At 31.5% G+C, this 21,626-nt stretch overlaps 1 protein-coding gene and 1 long non-coding RNA gene across 7 annotated transcripts in view; one reads left to right on the top strand and one right to left on the bottom strand.

Moving 5' to 3' along the window:
- LOC146997140 (uncharacterized) overlaps positions 1-21,626 on the bottom strand; it is a 269,052-nt gene that overhangs the window by 127,005 nt on the left and 120,421 nt on the right. The window lies entirely within an intron of this gene.
- The window catches only part of LOC118188568 (RIMS-binding protein 2-like), a 481,985-nt gene that overhangs the window by 363,285 nt on the left and 97,074 nt on the right, over positions 1-21,626 (top strand). For 5 of the 6 annotated variants that reach the window (XM_085816767.1, XM_085816768.1, XM_085816770.1 and 2 more), the window contains 2 exons: positions 4,916-5,107; positions 7,836-7,925. In XM_085816767.1, the coding sequence (XP_085672893.1) occupies positions 4,916-5,107; positions 7,836-7,925 (282 nt within the window). The remainder of the gene's footprint in view (positions 1-4,915; positions 5,108-7,835; positions 7,926-21,626) is intronic. The other variant, XM_085816772.1, reaches the window with a different exon arrangement.

Below are 21,626 nucleotides of genomic sequence, written 5' to 3'. Positions count from 1 at the left end.
TATCTTAAAAACAGTGAAATGAGCAATAAATAACATAAAAGAATACAAAAAACAAAAAATTCTGAAAAGCAAAGTATAATTAATTATATTTAATCTTATATTTTCAAGAGAAAAAAATTACAATGAAATAAGCTATATCCCTTACTGCAAATATTAATTATTCTAATAAAAAAATTAACCAACTTTCCGTTGAAGGAAAAAAGTCATGCAAAACTTTTCAGTATCTTGCAAACAGTGAAATAAGCAAAAAATAACATGAAAGCAACTCAAAAATCATAAAATTCCACGCAGAATTTTACTCTGCAGAACAACTTTATCAAAAAAAAAAAATTCAATAAATATGTATTATATATATAAAAAAAATGACAATGAAATATGCCAATCTCTTAAAAACAGTGACATAAGAAATACGATGAAAAATTGCCAAACCCATATTTCTAAAAGAATGAAACTATTCAAAATGATGTGATTTCATCAAAAATCTATCAACAACAATAAGACAGGAAAATTGTTGCCAAAATCACATTTTTAAAGATGTATGTAAAAAGTGTACTCGGAAGCTTCATTTAAAAAAAAAAATTTTTTTAATACAAAATATTATTTTTCCAAAATTCCTTTTGTAAAAGCAGTCGCGAGGATGAAAGTTTAATGTGTCCAAAAATCAAAGAAAAATAAACTGTACATTTTTAAAAATAAACTTTTTTAGAAAAAATCCTGTTGAAAAGGTGTTAAGCTCCCTTTGTTTGTTAAATTCGTATTTAATCGATTTATTTAAACACTAAATTTATTTTAAGTTTGTAAAATAGCTAAGTGCCTACGTTTCATGACGATGTGAAAATGGAGTGTGTAGAGTAAAATCTCGCTTTCCTATAGCCCATTATGTCTCAAAAAGACGCGATTTCGTCACAAAACATAAAATTAAAAAAATTCGAATTCGAATTTCCAAAAAATTGCTTCAAGGGGCACTGGCTCTTGTCTAGATGAACCTATGTACCGAATATCATAGCCGTGGGTCTATTAGCTTACGCACAGCGCGAACGAAAGACACACACACAGACAGACTCTTTCTTTTATTATATGTAGAAATTACTACATATTTGTATGATTGTTACTGAACTCAACATGTGCACTATTCTAAGATTTTTTAAGTTATTTGATAACTATCTACTTACCAGATAAATTAGAATTATATGATGCTTGTTTAAGTCATTTGATAACTATCTACTTACCAGATAAATTAGAATTATATCATGCTTGTTTAAGTCATTTATTTATAATTTTAGCATTATATTATAATGATGAATATTTTCAAAATGTCAAAGATGTAATTGTCTATTGATGCAGATGTTTAGACAGATTATAAAGTTTAAGTATTATTCTTATAGACTTTGAACTTTTGTTTCTGATGAATCTTCTATGATACAGCTGAATAGTTTCAATTTTAAGGCAATAATATATTGCTACAGCATTTTTCATCACATGGCTCTCAGATCATGATTTGAATTTATTATATAACCTTGTATTTATTAAATTGTTTTTAATATTAGGTGAAAAGAAAAATATTTTTACATGAGCTACTAAAAATGTTCCGCTTATGTATTGGTAACTCATTATCGAAATTTTGGTGAAAATTGTTCTAAATATTGCTTAACATAGCCTAAACAGCCAAAGTTTTATTGTACATGTTTCAAGAATAAAGTAATAATATGATAATAATTGGGTATACAAATGCATATCTGGTTTGATATTTAATTTAAAACTGAATTTTAGTTTAAAATATCATATTTTTGATTGGGTTGGCTACCTTTGAGGAAGATTGCTTTTGATTAATTGCAGAGGGCACATGAAAACTATCAGCCTAGAAATAGAGTTGTCTTCATGGAATGCTCTTTACTCAAAATTAACACAGCTTCACATTATGCATGTGGAAATCCTGAGTAGCAAGTCTTTTGGTTACACAGTTACTTTGCGTGAAAATATGCAAATTTTTTCCAAATAAAGAATTTTTAAGAATTATTGCTTTAATTCAGTCAGATGAAAAGAAATTTTTAGCACCCTATTTCATTACTAAGCATTTTTAAAAAATCATAGCTTTCACCTAGTAAAAAGAATTTTTTTTGGTGAGTGACTAAACAGCCAAAGTTTTATTGTACATGTTTCAAGAATAAAGTAATAATATGATAATAATTGGGTATACAAATGCATATCTGGTTTGATATTTAATTTAAAACTGAATTTTAGTTTAAAATATCATATTTTTGATTGGGTTGGCTACCTTTGAGGAAGATTGCTTTTGATTAATTGCAGAGGGCACATGAAAACTATCAGCCTAGAAATAGAGTTGTCTTCATGGAATGCTCTTTACTCAAAATTAACACAGCTTCACATTATGCATGTGGAAATCCTGAGTAGCAAGTCTTTTGGTTACACAGTTACTTTGCGTGAAAATATGCAAATTTTTTCCAAATAAAGAATTTTTAAGAATTATTGCTTTAATTCAGTCAGATGAAAAGAAATTTTTAGCACCCTATTTCATTACTAAGCATTTTTAAAAAATCATAGCTTTCACCTAGTAAAAAGAATTTTTTTTGGTGAGTGACTAAATTGCAGTTTCAAAAAAATGTTACATTAGACTGATAGTTTATTTCTCCCCCCCCCCAATAAATACCTAAAATAATCATTAAGGAAATTTTAATCTACACTGACTGCATTTGACATTAAAATGAGAGAAGGTGTAAATGAAAAACAAACAATGTTTTGTTACTGCATAAAAATAATTGTTGTTTTATCATGTGAAAGTTTAATTTATGAAAAAGATGATGTTATATTTACACTTATTTATATATTGTAAAGAGAAGATACTTTTTTATTATTACTTATGATCTAAAATTGTGTATAATATGTAAATAAATTAATATTTAAATTAAGGTTAATAAGTACAATAAGAAAGAAAAGAAGCTAAGGAACACGCTTAAGCACTTATAAATCAAAATTCATTAAAAAAGTAATTTCTGATGTAGATATCAATATAATCTAGTGGTGTGAAAATGGAGATAGGATATCAATATAACCTAGTGATGTGAAAATGGAGGTAGGAGTTAAGACATTAAAGGACTGAGGAATGAAAGGGTAAACAAAGACAGAGGAAAAGCTCCCATCTGGCACATGGGGCTGAGATTAGGGGGATAATGGAGAAACTGGAAAAAAAAAAAACACTCATCCATAGGTGATATGAAGGAAGATAGTGTGAAACACTATTTTGGATGAAAGGACTATGTAAACAGATTTCCTTAGGTACTCAGATACTGTTTCTAGCATTCTCTCTATTCTCATTGATTGCACTTTAACTGTTTCAGTTGTTTCATTGGTGTGCTGGAAAAATGAGTGGTCTTCATTTATGTCATCATTTGAAATGATAGCTTATTGTTTATTCATGGTTTAAATTTAGCAGGAATTTTTTTAACTCTTCTTATGAAATTGTAATTCCAGCTGCAGCCCCAGATAAGATGAGGTTTGGTAAATTATTTGATTTAACAATGAAATGCTGAAACTTCAGCATTTATTCATCATTAATTTATCAAAATTTTTATTTTTGTCTTTACATTGAATTTTAATTTCAATTTAATATTTCAGTTATTAATTATTTTTAGTATTTTAATAGTTACTTTATTTATTTAATTCCCTTTCATGACAGCTTTCTGTAAAGCTCCAGCACTTCCAATTTTAGAAATTAAGCCCTGGAGTAACACTCAGAACACAGCATTAAGACACACTCTCTTCTTGTTTTGAACATATCTGATAAAACAGAGCCAGTCCTCACTTGAAAAATCGTATCCCTAAAAAAATTCTGTGTAAATATTGATAGGTTGCCGCATAAACCACTGACGTAAAGGTCACACAAAATACCTTATCTCCTTGCTTTATCTGCTGTTTTTTCAATATCAAGGAATACAAAGATTAGGTGGTTTCTCTCAACAAAGGCTTTAGAGGTTTTTAAAAGGAGCATATTATTTATTCAATTTACAGAAACCACTCAGATAGTGCAAAATTACTCTGTTTTTTCCCCTCCTTAATTGATTACTATTGAGGCAATTTAACAGTTTTTCAAAAAAAACTTGTAAATGCAAATGCAACTCTTAAATGAGCTAATTCGAGAGATTTTTCGAGTCTTTCTTTGGCTTAGATATGGGTGTAAAAACAGCTTTGGTCCATGCACTGAAGAAAATATGCTTCTTTTACATATGATTGTGAAGTGCGAGAAGGGCAAATGATGAGTGAGAGGAGAGATGCTTCAGCATTTCATAGTTAACACTATCCAGATGCAAGCTAAACCTGTGTGTCTATAATGTACAATAATAACCTAATGATGTAAAAAATGGTTTTCTCATGATTGCCTAAAAGGCACTTCTCAATCGATCAGTAGCTTGTGATCAACAGGTTGGCCAACTCTTGTATTTAGAATTTAACCATTACACATGCAAAAAATAATTTATAAATGAAGTGTTTTAGAATAAATTTTAAATTCTTTATTTTATTTAATATTAAACAGAAACTAGAGGTATGCAATGTATATATAATTGTAAATGGGAACATCAGAAAACATAATCAATTAAATCTTTCTTTAATTATAAGTGAACATTGGTACTCAAAATTATATACTGGTTCTGTCTTTCTGACGTCTTAAAATTGTATGATAAAAGTTTATTTACATTTCATTTCAGCAAAGCATTTATAAGCATGTTGTTCATTTCATAGATGCGCAGTATCTTTACTTCAGGTGTCTTTAAATATTCTGTGTGTAATTTTTTAGCTGCACTTTATTGTAAAATATTTTAATCCCCCTATTTGTCTGTGTGCATCTCTGGCTGTAGTAGTAGAATGTTGTCTTCTTGATTTTATTGCCATCCCTTTAAAGATACATCATGCAGAGCCGGAAACAGCACATATAGAAGATGGTGAAAAAGAGCATCGGCCGCAAAGAAGGAAATCCACTGGTAGCTCCGATTCTGAATCGGATACTGAACTGGCCGAACTGCTGAAGCATGTGGCCCGCAGGACGGCGGAATTTGATCCCGCCGCCGCTGCCGAAATTGCTGGTGGGCAACAGGTGAAACTCCAGCAGACAGTCTTGTTGGTTGTGGGCTGCTTGCTGTTGTTAACACTGTCCATTATTACTTGTGCCTTGTCTAATTACATATGAATGGCTTATAATAAAGGTGCTGAACATAATGCTTTTAAAACGAAACAAATTCTATTCTTCTTACTGAAAACTGAACCCATTATTTACTGCAGTTAGATTAAAAGCAAAATTTTAGATGTAAAAAAATAAAAATGAAATGTAAATCAAATTGATATATATTAACTATAATGATCTGAATGTAGTTGTTTTCATCAAAATAATTAGTTATTTAGGAAAAAATCATTTAGATAATCTTCTTCTCCAAGAGTGGGAAAAATTTTGGTGAGCAATGATTTGGTTTCAGATCTTCCTTGTTTTAAAAAATAGAAAAATTCTTTGAAATTGTGTTCCATATCTTTTGATAAAAGGGGAGAGAACCCTTATCATATAATTCTCAATCTACAAGCATCATTTAAATCTTAGTGTCTTTCAGTAGTACTCATAATATAACAAAACATCTTTCAGTAATACTGATGATACTGCATATCATGTGTTTTTAAAAAATAGATTTAGTTGGATAGTAGATTTAGTTGTTTTCAATAATAGATTTAGTTGAAGAGGGTATTAATAATTTCCAATAAGATTATCCATTTAGATAGAAAAAAAGGTTATTAGTTGACATTGATAATGACCTGAAACATGCAAAATGAAAATGTAGTGTTATGATCCAGGCAAATGGAAAATGTGACAGAGATTTTGATTCTATTTTTCAGATATTTCAGATGATCTCAAATACTTATGATTATAAAAGTTTATTTATTGTTCCAAACATATGCATCTGTTGCTGGTATGTGTTCCAAAAAAATGCAGATAGATAGAATAGAATGGTAGAAAGAAAATTTTAAAAAGAGACTTGAAACTCACTTTTGGCTGAATTTTAAAATGACTTATCAGTAATAATTTTGTTACTGTGTCTGGTTCTTTTTAGAAAGGGTTGTTTGCATGGCATAACTGTATTTTTGTTTTTTCATGTAATTGAGTTAAATACAGAGCCCTTTCACTTTCTCATACTTTATGGTAATTAAATATCTAATGTAACTTGAGGCAGTTTAATATGTTGCTTAGCATGTGACAAAATATTTTTAACCAATGCAGGTATGAATCCTATTATTTCCCAGTAAAAATCCAGTATTAGTTTCCAAATAGAAATATGATAAAAAAAAGTATTATAATTGAATAATCTACATTATATAATAGCAGAGCTAATTTTTTATATTGCTAGTGGCTTATTCAAATTGATAATGTGAAATACCTCTCAAACAGAGAATTTTTATTTCATATGTACTTTCCATGATTTCTGGAGTTATTGGTGCATCAGTGTAATCTTTGTGTTTGAGATAATGCCATAGGAAAAACATATTGGCTTTAAGATTAAAAAAAACATATTGAGTTAGCTACTATATTGGACCTCCATGTTCTATTTAATGACTACTATAATTTGTATTGTTGCTGTTGCTTATGCTCACGTGTCTGACATAGTTAGCAGCCCAAGCCCATGAAATTCCTCGTGGCAAGGAGTGCTAGATTATTAGATTATGCCTGCCGTTGGCAACAGCCTTGAGTACCATTCAGGTGACAGTGTGATTTAACTTAGTTCCACCCCCAATTTTGATGGAGAGCACTCCGGGGAGGGGGATAGGTCCGAGGGTCTCCCACCGCTCTCCCCTTCCACCAAACCACACAAGAGGACTTTCGACTCGCTGCATATTTAGAGTGCCGCCATGCCACACCAACACTATACATTTACAAACATCCTTGCCTTCTTCGGGATATAAACCCGAACCCTTCAGCACGGAAGTCAGTGACGCTAACCGCCATACCAGTTGGGCGGGATCAACAATCGGTTCATAACAAGCAGGACATCCATCATGATGGAAACACAAATATTTTTCCTTTTTTATAATCTTATAACTTCTAATACAAACAATAAGAATTTAAGCATCATCTTCAGCACTTGAAGTAAATTGTATTTTATAATAGATTTAATTTTAAAAAGTTAGTATTCCTTTTTTACACTTTAAAATCAGTATGTGATGTGCAAAAAAATCGAATTCACACCTAATATAATTTTGTCTATGATATACGATCCAAAAAAAAAAAAAAAAAAAAAGTAATATTAAGAAAAATAACATGAAGCTTTCTGGGCACAAGTTCTGATGGCTTAAATACTGCTGCAGAATGGCTAACCTTCCCTAATTCTGCTTTTATATTTGTTCCTTTTCCCTCCTTTGCTGTTTTGGAATGACATTCGTTACACATGCTGAGATTTGAACACTGTTTGTTAATGCAACACATTATGTATTATTATAAAGTAGAAAACATGACTATGTGTTGTATAATAAGTATTTTGTGTATAAAAATTCATTTCAAAATAAATTTAAAATCTTTCTTTTAAACATTTTTCTTACTTGTATTTTAGGCTCAAAACAGTGTTTAATGCTCATATTGACTTTTCAATGAATTCTGTATTTTCCTCTTTTCCCATATGTTCTTTTAATATTTAATGTGTGGAAATTTGTTTTCCAAACCCAATTTGCACCAGTGTGTCACTGCCTCCTATCTGGTTTGCAGGCTCCACTGCTTTTGGATGTTGTACTTCTGTATTATTATATACTAAAATGGTATGCATTTGTAAAATTTATATTGATATTTTTAGGGTGCAAGAGTTGAAGATTTAGTTGAAGAGGGTATTCGATCAGAGCTTTCTGACATTGCTGAGGAACCTGAAGAAGATATGCATTCAGATGTAAGTTTTAATGTTATGTTTTGAGTTTAGTTTCTTCTGAATTATGTCTTATCTGCAGAATATAAAAGACAGATTTACATTGGAAATACAGAAATTTGCAGGTAACAGAGGAGGTTAATTATTGATAGTATACTGAGAGAGTTCTTATATGTGATTATGTTTAAAATGCTTTATATCATATATCAGAATTAGTTAAGAAATAGTAATTATTATGCATAAAGCAGTAAGTGAACATAATTGTATTCTGCAGTTTTTGTTAGTGGATTCAAAATATCACCAAGAAAGCATTAAACTATTAGAAAATTATGAAGTTGTTTTAGCAGCCAAAATATAATAATAAAATGTAGGAATAATGCTATTAAATCTCTAATAATCGACCTTTTCTTTAATATTTTACTATTCAACAAAATTATGATTAATTCAGGGGTGATTGTGGTTCAGATAAAGCTGGAATTCCTGATTTTTTACTTTAATCAAATCTGGAATTTCCAGATTTGAGAAATGTAGACTGTAAAATCAAAATCTTTTTCAAATCTTGTTTTAGAATAAATATATCGTTTCGAGATTATATAAATGTAAAACTTTTAGACTATATAAAGTTCAGTGAGCAATCAAACATCTTATCTGAGCAAACTTGGTTTTTCTTTTGTCTTGCATAAAAAAATTATTTTTGTTGTTTGTCTTCTACATAAACAGAAACAACTGATATAAAGTTTTGGGCTGAAGTATTCACTAAAAGAAGACAACAAACAGGATTGCCCAGTATTGAAAAGCTGATTAAATCTGTTTTAACTTCCATGGATGCGTTGCTAAATGTTTTTATAATTATACATGTCAAAATAAAGAACAGTAATAACTTAGATGCTGCACAGACTGAAATATTATACATTTCCATTATAGAAAACGTATATGAAGCTTTTAGATATAAGAAGTATTAATAAATTTTAGGGGTAATGTATTGTATAACTGGACAGCATACAAAAGTTCTTTATATTTCACAAACCATTCTTTTCGCTCTAACAGTTCCTCATGCGTACTGCAAATTCTAATATTATGCTTAAAGAGATATGGGAAAAGCCATTGTCTTCATCAAAATGTCTTGCTGTTCATACTCAATTTTCAATTGTTAGCAAAGAAAAATATAATTTTGAGATATAATATAATTTAAAATTGTTGAGAAACCAAACAGATGGGTAACTGTGCGAATTGATTTTGTTAAACATAAATCAATTCCTAATAAAACAAGAATAAATGCTATATTTTCTGCTTTGCCAGTGAAATGGTTTTGAAATATATGTGTATTCATGCATGGAAATATTTCACAACAGTATTCAGAATTACAGTAGACTCCCGATTATCCGCGCCTGCCGCACAAAGGTTTTTTTTTTTTTTTTTTTTTTTTTTTTTTTTTTTTTTTTTTTTCTCCAAGCGTAAAGCAAAGAAAATAAAATTGTTCACAAAACTGAGCGAAACGTTAAATTTGCTAACATCTGGAAATCGAAAGAAGGTTGTGTTGACAATTGCGCAAAAACTAGAATTAATTTCCAAAGTAGCAAACGGCGCTATAAGGCAGCAGATGGAATTGGATTACGGAATCGCGGAAACAACAGTGTGTGACATTCTAAAGCAAAAAGACAAACTTGTGAACTTCGCAACAATGTCGGACAGTGCTTCCACAATGAAAACTATGAAGGGTTCTTTCTACCTTTGATGAGATAGACACGGCATTGACAGAGTGGTTAGCTCAAGTTCGAAAAGAGGGTACTCCTGTAAATGGTCCTATCATTGCGGCGAAGGCAAAAACCTTTTTTGAGTTGTTAGGCCTGAAAGGAAATTTTGATGCGTCTTCTGGCTGGTTGACTCGTTTTAAGCAGCGACATGGAATTCCAGAAATTGGACTTCATGGGGAGAAACTTAGTGGTGACCAACAAGCAGCCGACGATTTCCACCATGAATTTGAAGAATTTGTTTTAAAAGAAGAGCTATCTTTTGAACAAATTTACAATGCCGACGAATCGGGACTTTTGTGGAAATGTCTTCCCACTCGCACTTTAGCATCTGAAAGTAAAAGTAAAGTGGCAGGTCATAAAGAAAGCACTATCATGTCAAGGAAAGGATCACTATCATGTCTTGCAATAACGCTACCGGTGGACATAAACTTAGACTTGTTGTCATTGGAAAGTAAAAAAAACTGAGATCTTTCAAAGGCACAAGGATAGAAAATTTGCTCGTTGATTACTTTAACAAAAAAAAAAAAAAAAAGGTGGATGAACGGAAACATTTTTTCAAGAATGGTTCGAAACAATCTTTGTTCTTTTCTTCATGTGCGTAAACATCGTAAATCGAAAAACCTGCCTGAAAACGCTATGCTATTGATCGATAACGCACCTTCTCACCCAGTAACAAGCATGCTAAAGTCTTCTGATGGACAAATTTTTGCAAAGTTTCTGCTCCGAAACATTAGTGTGCTAATCCAACCCATGGCCCAAGGAGTCATTGCAACAATGAAGAGAACATACCAAACCAAGCTGCTAATGGCCAAAATTGAGGAAGGTTATGATCTGAAAGAGTTTTGGAAACACTACCCAATCTTGGACAACATCTACAATATTGCATCTGCATGGGACTCGGTGAAACCGTCAACCCTCATAAAATCATGGAGAAAACTGATGCCTAATGTTGAAGCCAACAACAACCTAACCCCTTTGAGTTGTGAAGAAGAGAATGAATATGGTGAAACAGTTCCGGGTGGTGAGAACGTCGATGCTGAAAACATTAACGAGTGATTGGTGTGTGACGTCAACGAACCTGTCTTCGAACACTTGACAGATGACGAAATTGTGAAGAAAGCAAGGGAAGAGACCGATAATGAAGGACAGCGAAGTGAAGGCAAAGAGGAGCCCACTATGCAGATGCGGAAGACTCACGAAGTGGCTTTGCAACAAGTCGACGGACTGCTGAGCTATTTAGAAGAACAAGACAACGCGGAGTTAGCCGAGAAACTTATGCTACGAAAAATGCAATCTCGGATCAAGAGAAAATGCTTCCAAAGCAAAAAGCAAACACAAATGACTGATTTCTTCAAAAAGGTGTAGTTTTACAGTTATGCTTTTGTAATTACATAGTACATTACAGTATTAAAACAGTACATATGTATTAATTTTTCTATGTATCCTTGACGCCTTTTGTAAGTACAAAGCACTTTTCTGTTTTCATTAATGCATTTTAGGTTAGTTTTGAGTGATATACTAAAATATTAATCGTTAGTTAAACATTTTCTGCTATTTATTTTTTTACGTTTTATTGTACATAAAACGATTTTTCAAAGTTGGAATGACTGTTTTCTCTTTTGCTATACCCGGTTTTAGCTTTTTTCGGATTATCCGCGATTTTTGCTATTCTCGGCGGCCGCGCCACCCAATTCCGCAGATAATCGGGTGTGTACTGTATTTGAAATAATGCAGGATTTTTACTGCACAGTATTGTTCAGGATTTTTGAAATGGGATCGCATCCCCCATTAATGTTAAAAAGTTACTTGGATTCATTTTTTGTAAGAAACTATTAATTAATTATTTGTTTATGTCACTTTCTTGTGTTAAAAGTACCATTATTAGTTATGTGGTGATCTTCTTTTACCTTCTTAGATACATATAAATTCATGACAGTAAGAGACTATAAAATATTTCTTATGGTAGGTTTTTTTTTTTTTAAGTCCAAAGGGGCAATTTGCCCAGAAGGACTATGAATTTCGTTTTGGCATTTTACGTTGATTCATTACAAGCGTTATTTCACTTTTCAAATTGTTGCCACCAAGTATTTTCGCCCTGTATTATATTTAAAGAGATTAAATATTGAAAAATCTGCATAGATGTATGTATGTTTCTTGCGTTGTGATAAAATAATGGTACCTATAGCCATCAAAATTTGAATAACGTAATTTCCATAGAATATGGGCATGTGGAAGCCCTAATTTAAATTTGAAACTTCTTTTATTATCGATTTATATTTTGTAAAGCATTTATGAGTTTTTGGTTAAGAAACTCAAAGCGGGCAAGGGCAGCACTGTAGGGGGGGGATCTCTCTTTTTATCTCCTGCAGGCAAGAATTTGTATCAGAAATTCTAAAGATATGGTCATTTTAAAATTATTTTGCGATATTGCTGTTGAACTGAATTTTATGGTTTAAGTGCGAGTTTAAGTTATGGTTTAAGTTTCATTTTTAGCATTTTTTAATCTATCTGGAACTAGTCTCCTTGGCATACATGAAATCAGGAGGACCAATAGTTTCAATGAAAAGTATAGTATTATGTTTAACAGTCTCATTAAGATCAGGAAGCATCGACGATAAAGGATAGTTAGACAGTAATTTATTATGTACAGTATTTGCAATAATTGCTTTTATAGAATACGAATGTGTGTTAAATACACTGCAATTAATTTTTAAATGCGTTTCTAAATCAACAAGCTTTTTGTTCCTTAAATTAGGTAATAAATCAAAATAATGCAAAAAATCAGATCCAATAATAATTGTTGACACTTTACACACATAAAAAGTGAAATTAAAATTGCTACAAAGTCCAAGGTCAATACTTAAAAGACTTTTGTCCATAAACCGGAATAGGAGTACATAGGCAGCAGAAAACATCATAATAGGTGTCTGACGTGCTTCATCTTTGGTTGCTGAAAGGGGAATGACATCTGAGCCAGTGTCGCTCAAAAATATTTAATTTGACTTTTTGTCTCGAATGAAAAGGCGACGAGACTCGGAGGGTAAAGCGCAAGTCGCCATTATACTTCTCTGGTTCGTTTTCCTGGAACGTACATGGTGGAATTCACTTTTTGGCTTTCTCATTAAATTATAATGATACCAGCAATAGGAACAATTCGAAGCAGGTTTAGCTGAAGGGCTTCGCTTTCTGTTATAACAGTTTTTGTAACACTGTGTGATCGTCGCAGAGACAAAACCTCATCACGTAATTGGCAGACCTCATACAGTAGGGAATCCAATTTAGAATTATTAAATACACTGACAGATACAGTTGAAGAAACTGCGCTTACCTGAGCGGGTGTAACTTCCGATTGTCAGCTATATAGTGTTTTTCAGTTCGCCTTTTCATAACACGAAGAAATTCGGATGATTTTCTGTCTCTAAGTTGCTTCCCTGCGAGTAATTTCCGGATTTCCTTGGTACTGCTTTCCTCATAACGATCCGTAATGGCAGCTTTCATGTCTTCATAAGAATCTGTGCATTCTTGAAGTATGATATCTCAAACCAAAGAGGCAATCTCAGGTGGCAAATGCACAACGCAATAGTTAAATTTCGTCTTGGGATCCGTAACAGGCTTGGTTGTGGCTAAAGCAAAAATCAATTCGCAAATAACAAACCGCAATGCCGGGTCAATAGGATTGTAAATTGGTATCTTCACGGCTGCTGTTTCCTCCATGGCAGTGGCTATAGAGGAGAATACGAAAGTCCTGGAACTCAGCTCCTGAAGTTTTATGCGTGTAGATGGGTTGCCAATTTATGGCGAGTGGGTTATGGCTCTGTAAATGTTCTTAGAAGACATGACTCAACTTCGCTAAAACACAACTTTATTAACATATTAATTAACACAACTATTCATTAAAACAGAAAACTTCTACACAAAAATTTGAACATCCTTGCACTCGAGCTAAGGGCAATGTTTGTGAGTTAGCTGGTCGCTCTAGCGGTTATTACGAAAACAAGATGACATCATCTGGCGGCACGCGCAAGTCAAACATAAGACTGCCACAATATGAATCTGATTACCTATCAAACATATTGAAAGATTTTAAGATACAAATCTTGATTACCTATACAACATATTGAAAGATACAAATCTGATTAATTTTTGAGAACAATAAATATAACGAGTTATGAATTTTTGCAATCTACTTTGTTTAAGAGTACACTTATATGTTAACAGTTTTTTCTATAGTTGAAAATTAGGAAGTCTAAGAAAACAACCAGATTTATCAATGAATATCTACAATTCATGATGAAACTAGTTTCTAATGATTAAGTGGTTCTTTTGCAAGGTTACAAGCTTTATCAAACTTAAAATGTGATCAGGTATTGTAGCAAAAAATTATAGTAAGAAACAAGGAAATTTGTAATTGTTTAAATTCTCTACCAATAACAAGTACAATAACTATTACTGCAAAATCAACTTCCTAGATCCCAACTATGACAATATTCAATTCAAGAAAATTTTCAGAAAATGTCAACAACAATTTCCACCTACTAAAGTACAAATCTCACCAGCTTTCAAGTATCAAAAACCTCTTAGCAAATTGCTAATTAACCACCATGATCTAGCTTCTACAGCTCATTGATACTGCAAAGAGCTTCAATACAAAGACTAAGTAGACGAATTTCATAAACATATTGTTACTGGCAATTTAAAAATGGTTTAAAACCAGCTTTTAAGAAATTTAATGGAAAAACACACCAAATTTAGACCAGTACTGAAAATTCGCAAAAATCACTGTTTTAAAAGTTTCGAAAAATCTAGATGAGTTCATAGTCAAAACTAGATACAAATTAAATATTCCAAACCTTTATAGCTTTCCAAACTTTTATGTTTTTTATTTACCTTTATGGCTTAAACATGAAGTGTTAGAAGAATTGAAGCAAAGAATTCAAAGGATTGAATTTAACAGCAATCTACCATGGATTTTTCTCAATCTTCTATTGCAAGATTTGAAACAAAAATTCATAATAACCAAAATTGACAAAGCCAGTAATAATTTCAGCATTATTTGAAAATTTTTTATGTCTCTCTAATTAATACTGAACTTAATAATGCCATTACTTACAAACTTACCAATACACAAGAAAATGTCATTGCAAAAAAGCTAAAACTAACTCATTTAATAACTACATTAAATTCAGTAATAAGATCTTTCAGCAGGTGAGAGAAATACCAATGGGAGCTAACAGTTCTACACAAATATGTAACCTATTTGTTTTTGCTCGTGAATATAAATTCCAAATAAGTTTGAATAAGAATGAATTAAAGTTATTTGCAAATACATTTAGATACATTGATGATATTATAACTTTCAATAATAATTCTGCTTTTCAACAATTCAAAATTTACCCATATAGTTTAAAATACTAATACGAATCAAGATACTATTGAATACCTAGACCTGCTCATAATTAAACACAGCAAAATTAAATTATATGATAAAAGGAGGAATTTCCAGTTTAATGTTATTAAACTAATTAATTGGTACTCTAATATCTGTAGAAAAGCAGTAGGTAACACTTTTTATAGCCAAATAATCAGAATAAAAATATATATAATGAAATAGAAGATTTAAAGGATAGAAGATTCACCCGAATTGAGTGAAGATTTTTATCTTTTTCTAATTTTCCGTACCTTTGGCCGATATTTAGTAAAGTTTTGATTAAACCTATTGAAATTCAGTTTTAATAAATTAAGACTATTACAATAATGTTTTTACTTTAATTTAAAACATTTAAAAAATTTTGTTAATTAAAATTAAATTTATTTAATTTTACTTCAAAAAATTTTTTTCTTACTTTTTTTCCAATCCTTAATAGTTTGCAACCTTTTTTCACATAATGTTACAGTTAGCATTTTTACAATTTTTTACACATTTTTACAAAACTTCACTGTTAGCAACATTTTTGCAACAGAACACACATTTTATGTTGCTTAAAAGTTTATAGAATAGGTTTTTAAAATAGATCTAACAGATAACAGCTTAACGCTCAACTTAACCTTATATTAGCGCCCTCTATTTATAAAGTTTGCAGAAACACACTACTTAACATCACTTAGTTTGGCAAATGCTGCTCCACTCTCCAAATACAAATATAGTTGGTGAGTTAAATTAAGATTTACTTTTACTTGCCTTTTTGGTATTTTTTTTAGTATTATTTATGTATTTTTATAGATAATATCTAGTTTCTTTTGATTTATATGCATAATTCGTGTCGGGGAAGTTTTCTGTAGGCAAGAGTTTTTAAATTACTTTAGTTTTCTACTCTTAATTGACGTTTTTTAATTTTAATTAGTCATTTACCTGCTAATTTCTCAAAATTCCACTTATTTAAATTTCTTTTTAGGTAATTCACAACATTTGGTTTAACTTTTGGTTTTGACTTTTATTCTTGTCTATATGGATGACGAAACACGAATTAAATAATTGAAGAGTCAGGTTTGGAGGCAACTTTCCCTTGATAAGTCTGTCTCCTGCCTGCTAAAAAATTATTCATTTATGCATTTTTATACATTTTTTGGGATTAAAAAATTTTTTGGAATTATACATTTATTCGTGGATTTTGATACTTGCACTTGATTTACATATGCTCTCAGAATTTAATGATATTGTAGATTAGTTTGCAGCAATAATTAATCATTTATTTGTTTGCAATTGAATTTCATTATTCAAAATTTAATTTAAACTTGTTTTTTACAAATAAGGAATGTTTGTTAAATTTAGATATAAGTATAGATAGGTAGATATAGATATATATGTTATTGCTTATATATTTTTTTCTGCATACAACAAAGAAAAATTAATAAATAAAAGAAACATCATAGGTTGTCATTTTGTCCCAATTGGGAAGTTTTTGTAATTTGTTTATTTTAATTTAACTTTCAAGTAAGTCAGTGGTTAATTCGACATATTAGTTTTATTTAAAATAAATGTCTGTATGAAAATTAAATGTTAAGCCGTCAGTATGCTTGAGTTACATATTAACAGAAATATTTTTTATATACCAATCTTTAGATTTCAGACAGAAAATAAATTTCAATTTTTCCTTTGCATAGTTAATATTACAGTTTATATATATTTTGTTAAATTTATAGTAAATAAATATAAAAATTTAATTAAAATATTCTGTTTTGTTAAAAAAGACTTGTATGAAGTATTTTGTTAAAAAAACGTTTCTGTCCATTGCTTTGAGATCATGCATTCAGGCTGCATGCAATTTGAGTTTCAGACCATTGCTTTTGAGTATGAAGCAGTGCATAAAACAGCATTAGAACATTGATCTTCTAATACTCTCAAACATGTTTTTGTGCGATTATGCAATCCCCATTCACCACATAAAAACAGGCTTGAGTGTAGCTGTAAAAAATAGTTTTCACAACACAATTAAAAAGTATTTTTTTAATTCGGTGAACAGACACCGCATAATTGCACAAAAGCAGGCTCTGGTGTATGCTATTACTGGCAATATAATTTATAAAACTGTATATCTTTTGTGTCTAATGCATTAATATTTTATTTGAATATATCGCAAGTGCAGAAGTATTTCATTAACTGCTTTGCTTGTTCATGTTTTACATTTATTTTAATATGGTGTGCTTGCCATTTTGAAATTACACAAATACGGTTAAAATATATCATCACTAAAAGTAGTGGTATTGTTAACAAATTTTGTACATATGTAAATAATTTTATGAAATTATATTTGAAACTAGTATTTTTTATATAATGTAGCAGGAAAATTTAAACAACTGAAAAATAAAAATATGTGCCTGAAAATGAAAAATACGGGGGCAAGTCTTTTTAACATTGAGTAAATGGTTATTTCATTAAATTGACGAGATATTGCCTAGTTGGCGACATTTTTGGTGATTAATTTTATCGCCAAATTTGACAAGGAGTTGACAAAGGTCGCCAAACTTGGCAGCATTTTAGTTCAATAAATGTATGACTGTAATTGAATAAATGTCCACATAATATAACTGTAACTCTTTACGGCCCTCATTCGCCTTCCAGTAATTTCGAGAAGTGGAAAGTTGTAGAGATTGCTAGGCGGGCAGGGGAAAACTATATTAAACCGGGGAGAGCATTAGCTTCTTAGTTGTTTAGTTCAGCGTGAGTTCGGAATATGTAGGTATCTTTAAATGCGCTTTGCATTGTGTTTAACGTTCTTAGTAGTTTGAAGTGTAACTACTGATTTTATTCTGTGAAGAGTTGTACGAGTATTGTTGTGGGAAGTTCCAAAACACTGAAGTGTGTCTTTTGGTAAAGTAAATTTTTATCAAGCTATTATCGGTTCTGTATGCATTCAATCTATTACCAATCCGTACGTAAGCAACAATTTTTGGAGTCAGGAGTGAGGTTGAATGCTGGCAGTGGCATAGCTAGGGTGGGGCAAGGGCGGACATCTGTCCCCGGGCGCAGCATCCAAGGGGCACCAAATTGATGCCACGAAATTTTTTAATGAAATGTTTTCCATCCTTGGCACACAGAAAGGGGCGCAAATTCTTCAGTTGTCCCTGGGCGCTGGAAGCTCTAGCTACGCCCCTGAATGCTGGTGACAAAAGTGATGCATGAGCAACTAAGGCAGCTGGTGAATGCCTTTGCTGCATTCCAAGAAAAGATGAAAGAAGCCTTCAACTCTGTTAGAGAAGATATAAAAGTGGGACAAGAAGAGATGGAAGGGACCATCAAATCAGTTCAAGAATCAATACTGTAGCAAGTTAAGAGAAAATGAAAAGAGAAATTACTGATATAATAGAAGACAAATTCGAATCAATGGAAGGCAGAATAGACACTGTTGAATATAAAGTTCGAGAAACTGAAGAAAGAGTTTCTTCTGCCGAACAACAAATCGAAGAAAGAGTTCCTGCTGCTGAACGACAAATCGAGGAGGGAGTTTCTAATGTCGAACAATGAATTGATCAGAGTTTCTGCTATCCCCAAAGATATTGACGGCTTGAAGAAATTCATAGCGACAGCTGGAAGCAATTCTGATGGTTTTAAATTTTTACCGTGTTTTCTCGACCCTCTCTAAAGCTGTCTATTTATGATGGAAAGAGCTCCTGGTAATTGTATAAGACACAATTCTCTGTAGAGGCAAATGTAATTGGATGGGATTTCCAAGCTAAGACCTGACATCTCGATGTTTCACTAAAAGCAGACGGGGAGGATATCTTGCAAACTCTTCCCAAAAGCCAGAGGCTAGATTTTGAAGCTCTATCCGTCGCGTTTCAGTGGAAGAAGCGGTCAAAAGATTTTAGCAGATTTCAGTTACAATCTTGCCAACCTAGGAGCTCGCCACTGATGCTGAAAAGCTGTCTCATCTCGCCTTTTCGGACTACCCAACAGAAACAAAGGAAATCCTGTCTCTGCATTAGCTTCGTCAATGACAACTGAGATCCTGAAACACAGAAACGCTGAGAATGGCCAATGCCAACGATTTAAAGAGTGCTTTAGTGTATGCCACGAAATTCGAGGCAGTTCAGCACAAGGCCATCTTGAAGAGAAGGCCCAATCCAAAGGGGTCTCCCCTGCTGTGACGTCACGAGCGAGGGCAATGGTAGTAACAGTGTCTATGCCCTCTCCAAAACAGTGTTGAGTGTAAGCAGAGCGTACGTACGATTAAAATCTAGAAGGTATGTAGCATTAACTATTCCTTAACTGTAGTAAATTCAACTTTTAGCAAGATGTATCGAAAGTTAAGTATATTTACTAGCTCACTTTAATGTTTTCTTTTAATTAATTCTGTTTGACCTGTACTTTTTAAAGTTAGGTAATGATTCAAAATAAACACTTTTATGATAAACGAAAGCTAAAGAGATCCCCCCATTTTCATTCATGGTCTAATACATATTTATTACATATGCCATAACACTCATGTTAGATATTATAACAATCTAGTAAATTTCTTTTGTATCTTTCATTTTCAAACTATGCATCAAACACGAATCTTGTAATGCTTTATTGGAATGATTCCTTCTTCTAAATTAGACAAGAATAATAGTATTAAAAAAAATTCTTGAAAGTTAAAAAATATTGACCTGGAGTTTGTACATATATTTTGTACAGTCACTAAGCTTTAATAGGAGTGTATTAATAATTATATTCTACAGTATATTTATTATACAGCATTAAACAATTCACTGTAATTCCTTTCCCTTTAGTTATTATTTCATTAAGATGCATCATACAGTGTTAATTGAATTTTTACAGATGCCGCGATAATGTAGCGTTCCGGGATGCAAGTCAAATTACTATGCAAACGAAGATCATATTACAACTTTTAAGTTCTTCAAAGATGATATGCTGTGTAAAACATGGATTAGTAAAATTAATAGAAAAGACTTTGTACCTTTTGTGCAATGTTTCCTGTCCATAATCTCAAGCCAAACGATTTAAAAATTCAAACTTTACAGGTGTTAAAATTTGTTCATGATTGTGGCTTTGAGGTTGTTTCCATAATTTCCGACAACAACTATGTTAACCGAAAAATGTTTGAAAATGATGATACAGATAATAAGTTGTACTGTGCAAGTCTATTGCATCTGAAAAAAACTATATATAACATAGAGCAACAGCATTCTATAAAAATAGCTCCAGCTCTTTCGAAAAAAGTTCTATATCCAACTTCTTTAGAACGGCAGAATGTTTCTACTGCCGTTAAACTTTTTGATGAAAAGACTGTTGAAGCATTACATGTCGAATTAAAAGAAAACAAAACAGGATATGGAGAAACTGTTAGAGGAACAAAATATTTCATAGAAATAATTTTGAAATGGTGGAGTATTGTCAATGTTAAACATCCGTGGAAGGGACTACATTTAGCAGATCCGAATCGTGAACCAGTATTTTCAATTAATGATGATAAAATTAAATTTCTCGAAAATTTTTGTACATGGTTGATAAAATGGAATGGTGATGACAGGGAAAAGTCCGGAAAAACTGTTGGTCGACTCACCAGAGAAACATACCATGCACTGAAACATACAACCACAACTTTTATCCAGCTTTCGGATTATTTATTAAAGAATTTAAAATTCTAGTATGTGCTGTATGGAAAATTTCAAACAGACAATTTGGAGGCAAGATTGGACAATATCGCCAAATGAGTGGTGCAAATTACCATATTTCACTGACTCAGGCTTTAGAATCTGAAAAGAATTTCCAATTAATTAGCTAGATGAAATTGAATTCTTCAAAAAACGGGGAGTTCACAATAAAGACATTACAAACGGATAATGATGATTCAGACAACAGTACTGAATGTAGCACTGAAAAGTTTAATGAAATTATTTCCTTTTCACAAACATTTAAAATAACGGAAAAAGATATGAGAGTATTAATTTATATAGGTGGATATGTGGCTCGAAAAGTCTCTAATAAAACAAATTGTTCAAAAATGCAAAAATATTCTACATTCTGATAAGGTTTTAGAATGTGAAAATAATCTTTCAGATTATTTGGAGTGCATGGATAGAGGGGGGGGTGAGTTATTGTGGCCTACTGAATTTGTTGTATACATTATTGCAGTTACATTTCAGATATTTCAGGGACTTATTTCACAACATTATGAAACTGACTTTTATGTGCCAACAACCAAAAACTTTTATTGATACAGCTTTCTGAAGAAAAACTAGATCTCATGAATATTGGATCTATACAGTTAATATGTTCATGTAAAATGGAAATTGGTAAATTACAACGGTTATGTTTATCCTCAATTTCAAACATTTTATTGAATAATTATACTAAAGTTCGTAATGATCGCTTTAAAAAGTAAGTAAAACCCCAGAAAAGGGAAAACCAATCTTTATTAATACAGTAATTTAATATCAGTAATCTGGAGCCACTTGTTTAACATGCTTTGGTGAGTATACATTAATAAGGTTAATACTATAGTTACAATGTTTTTTCATAACCTATTAC

Source organism: Stegodyphus dumicola, chromosome 5 (genome assembly GCF_044657685.1).
Source record: "Stegodyphus dumicola isolate Sdum_Otavi_A_Nest chromosome 5, ASM4465768v1".
In the NCBI taxonomy this organism is placed as follows: Eukaryota; Metazoa; Arthropoda; class Arachnida; order Araneae; family Eresidae; genus Stegodyphus; species Stegodyphus dumicola.
Note: the sequence above shows the minus strand (reverse complement) of the source record. Positions and strands in the feature narration are given on the sequence as shown.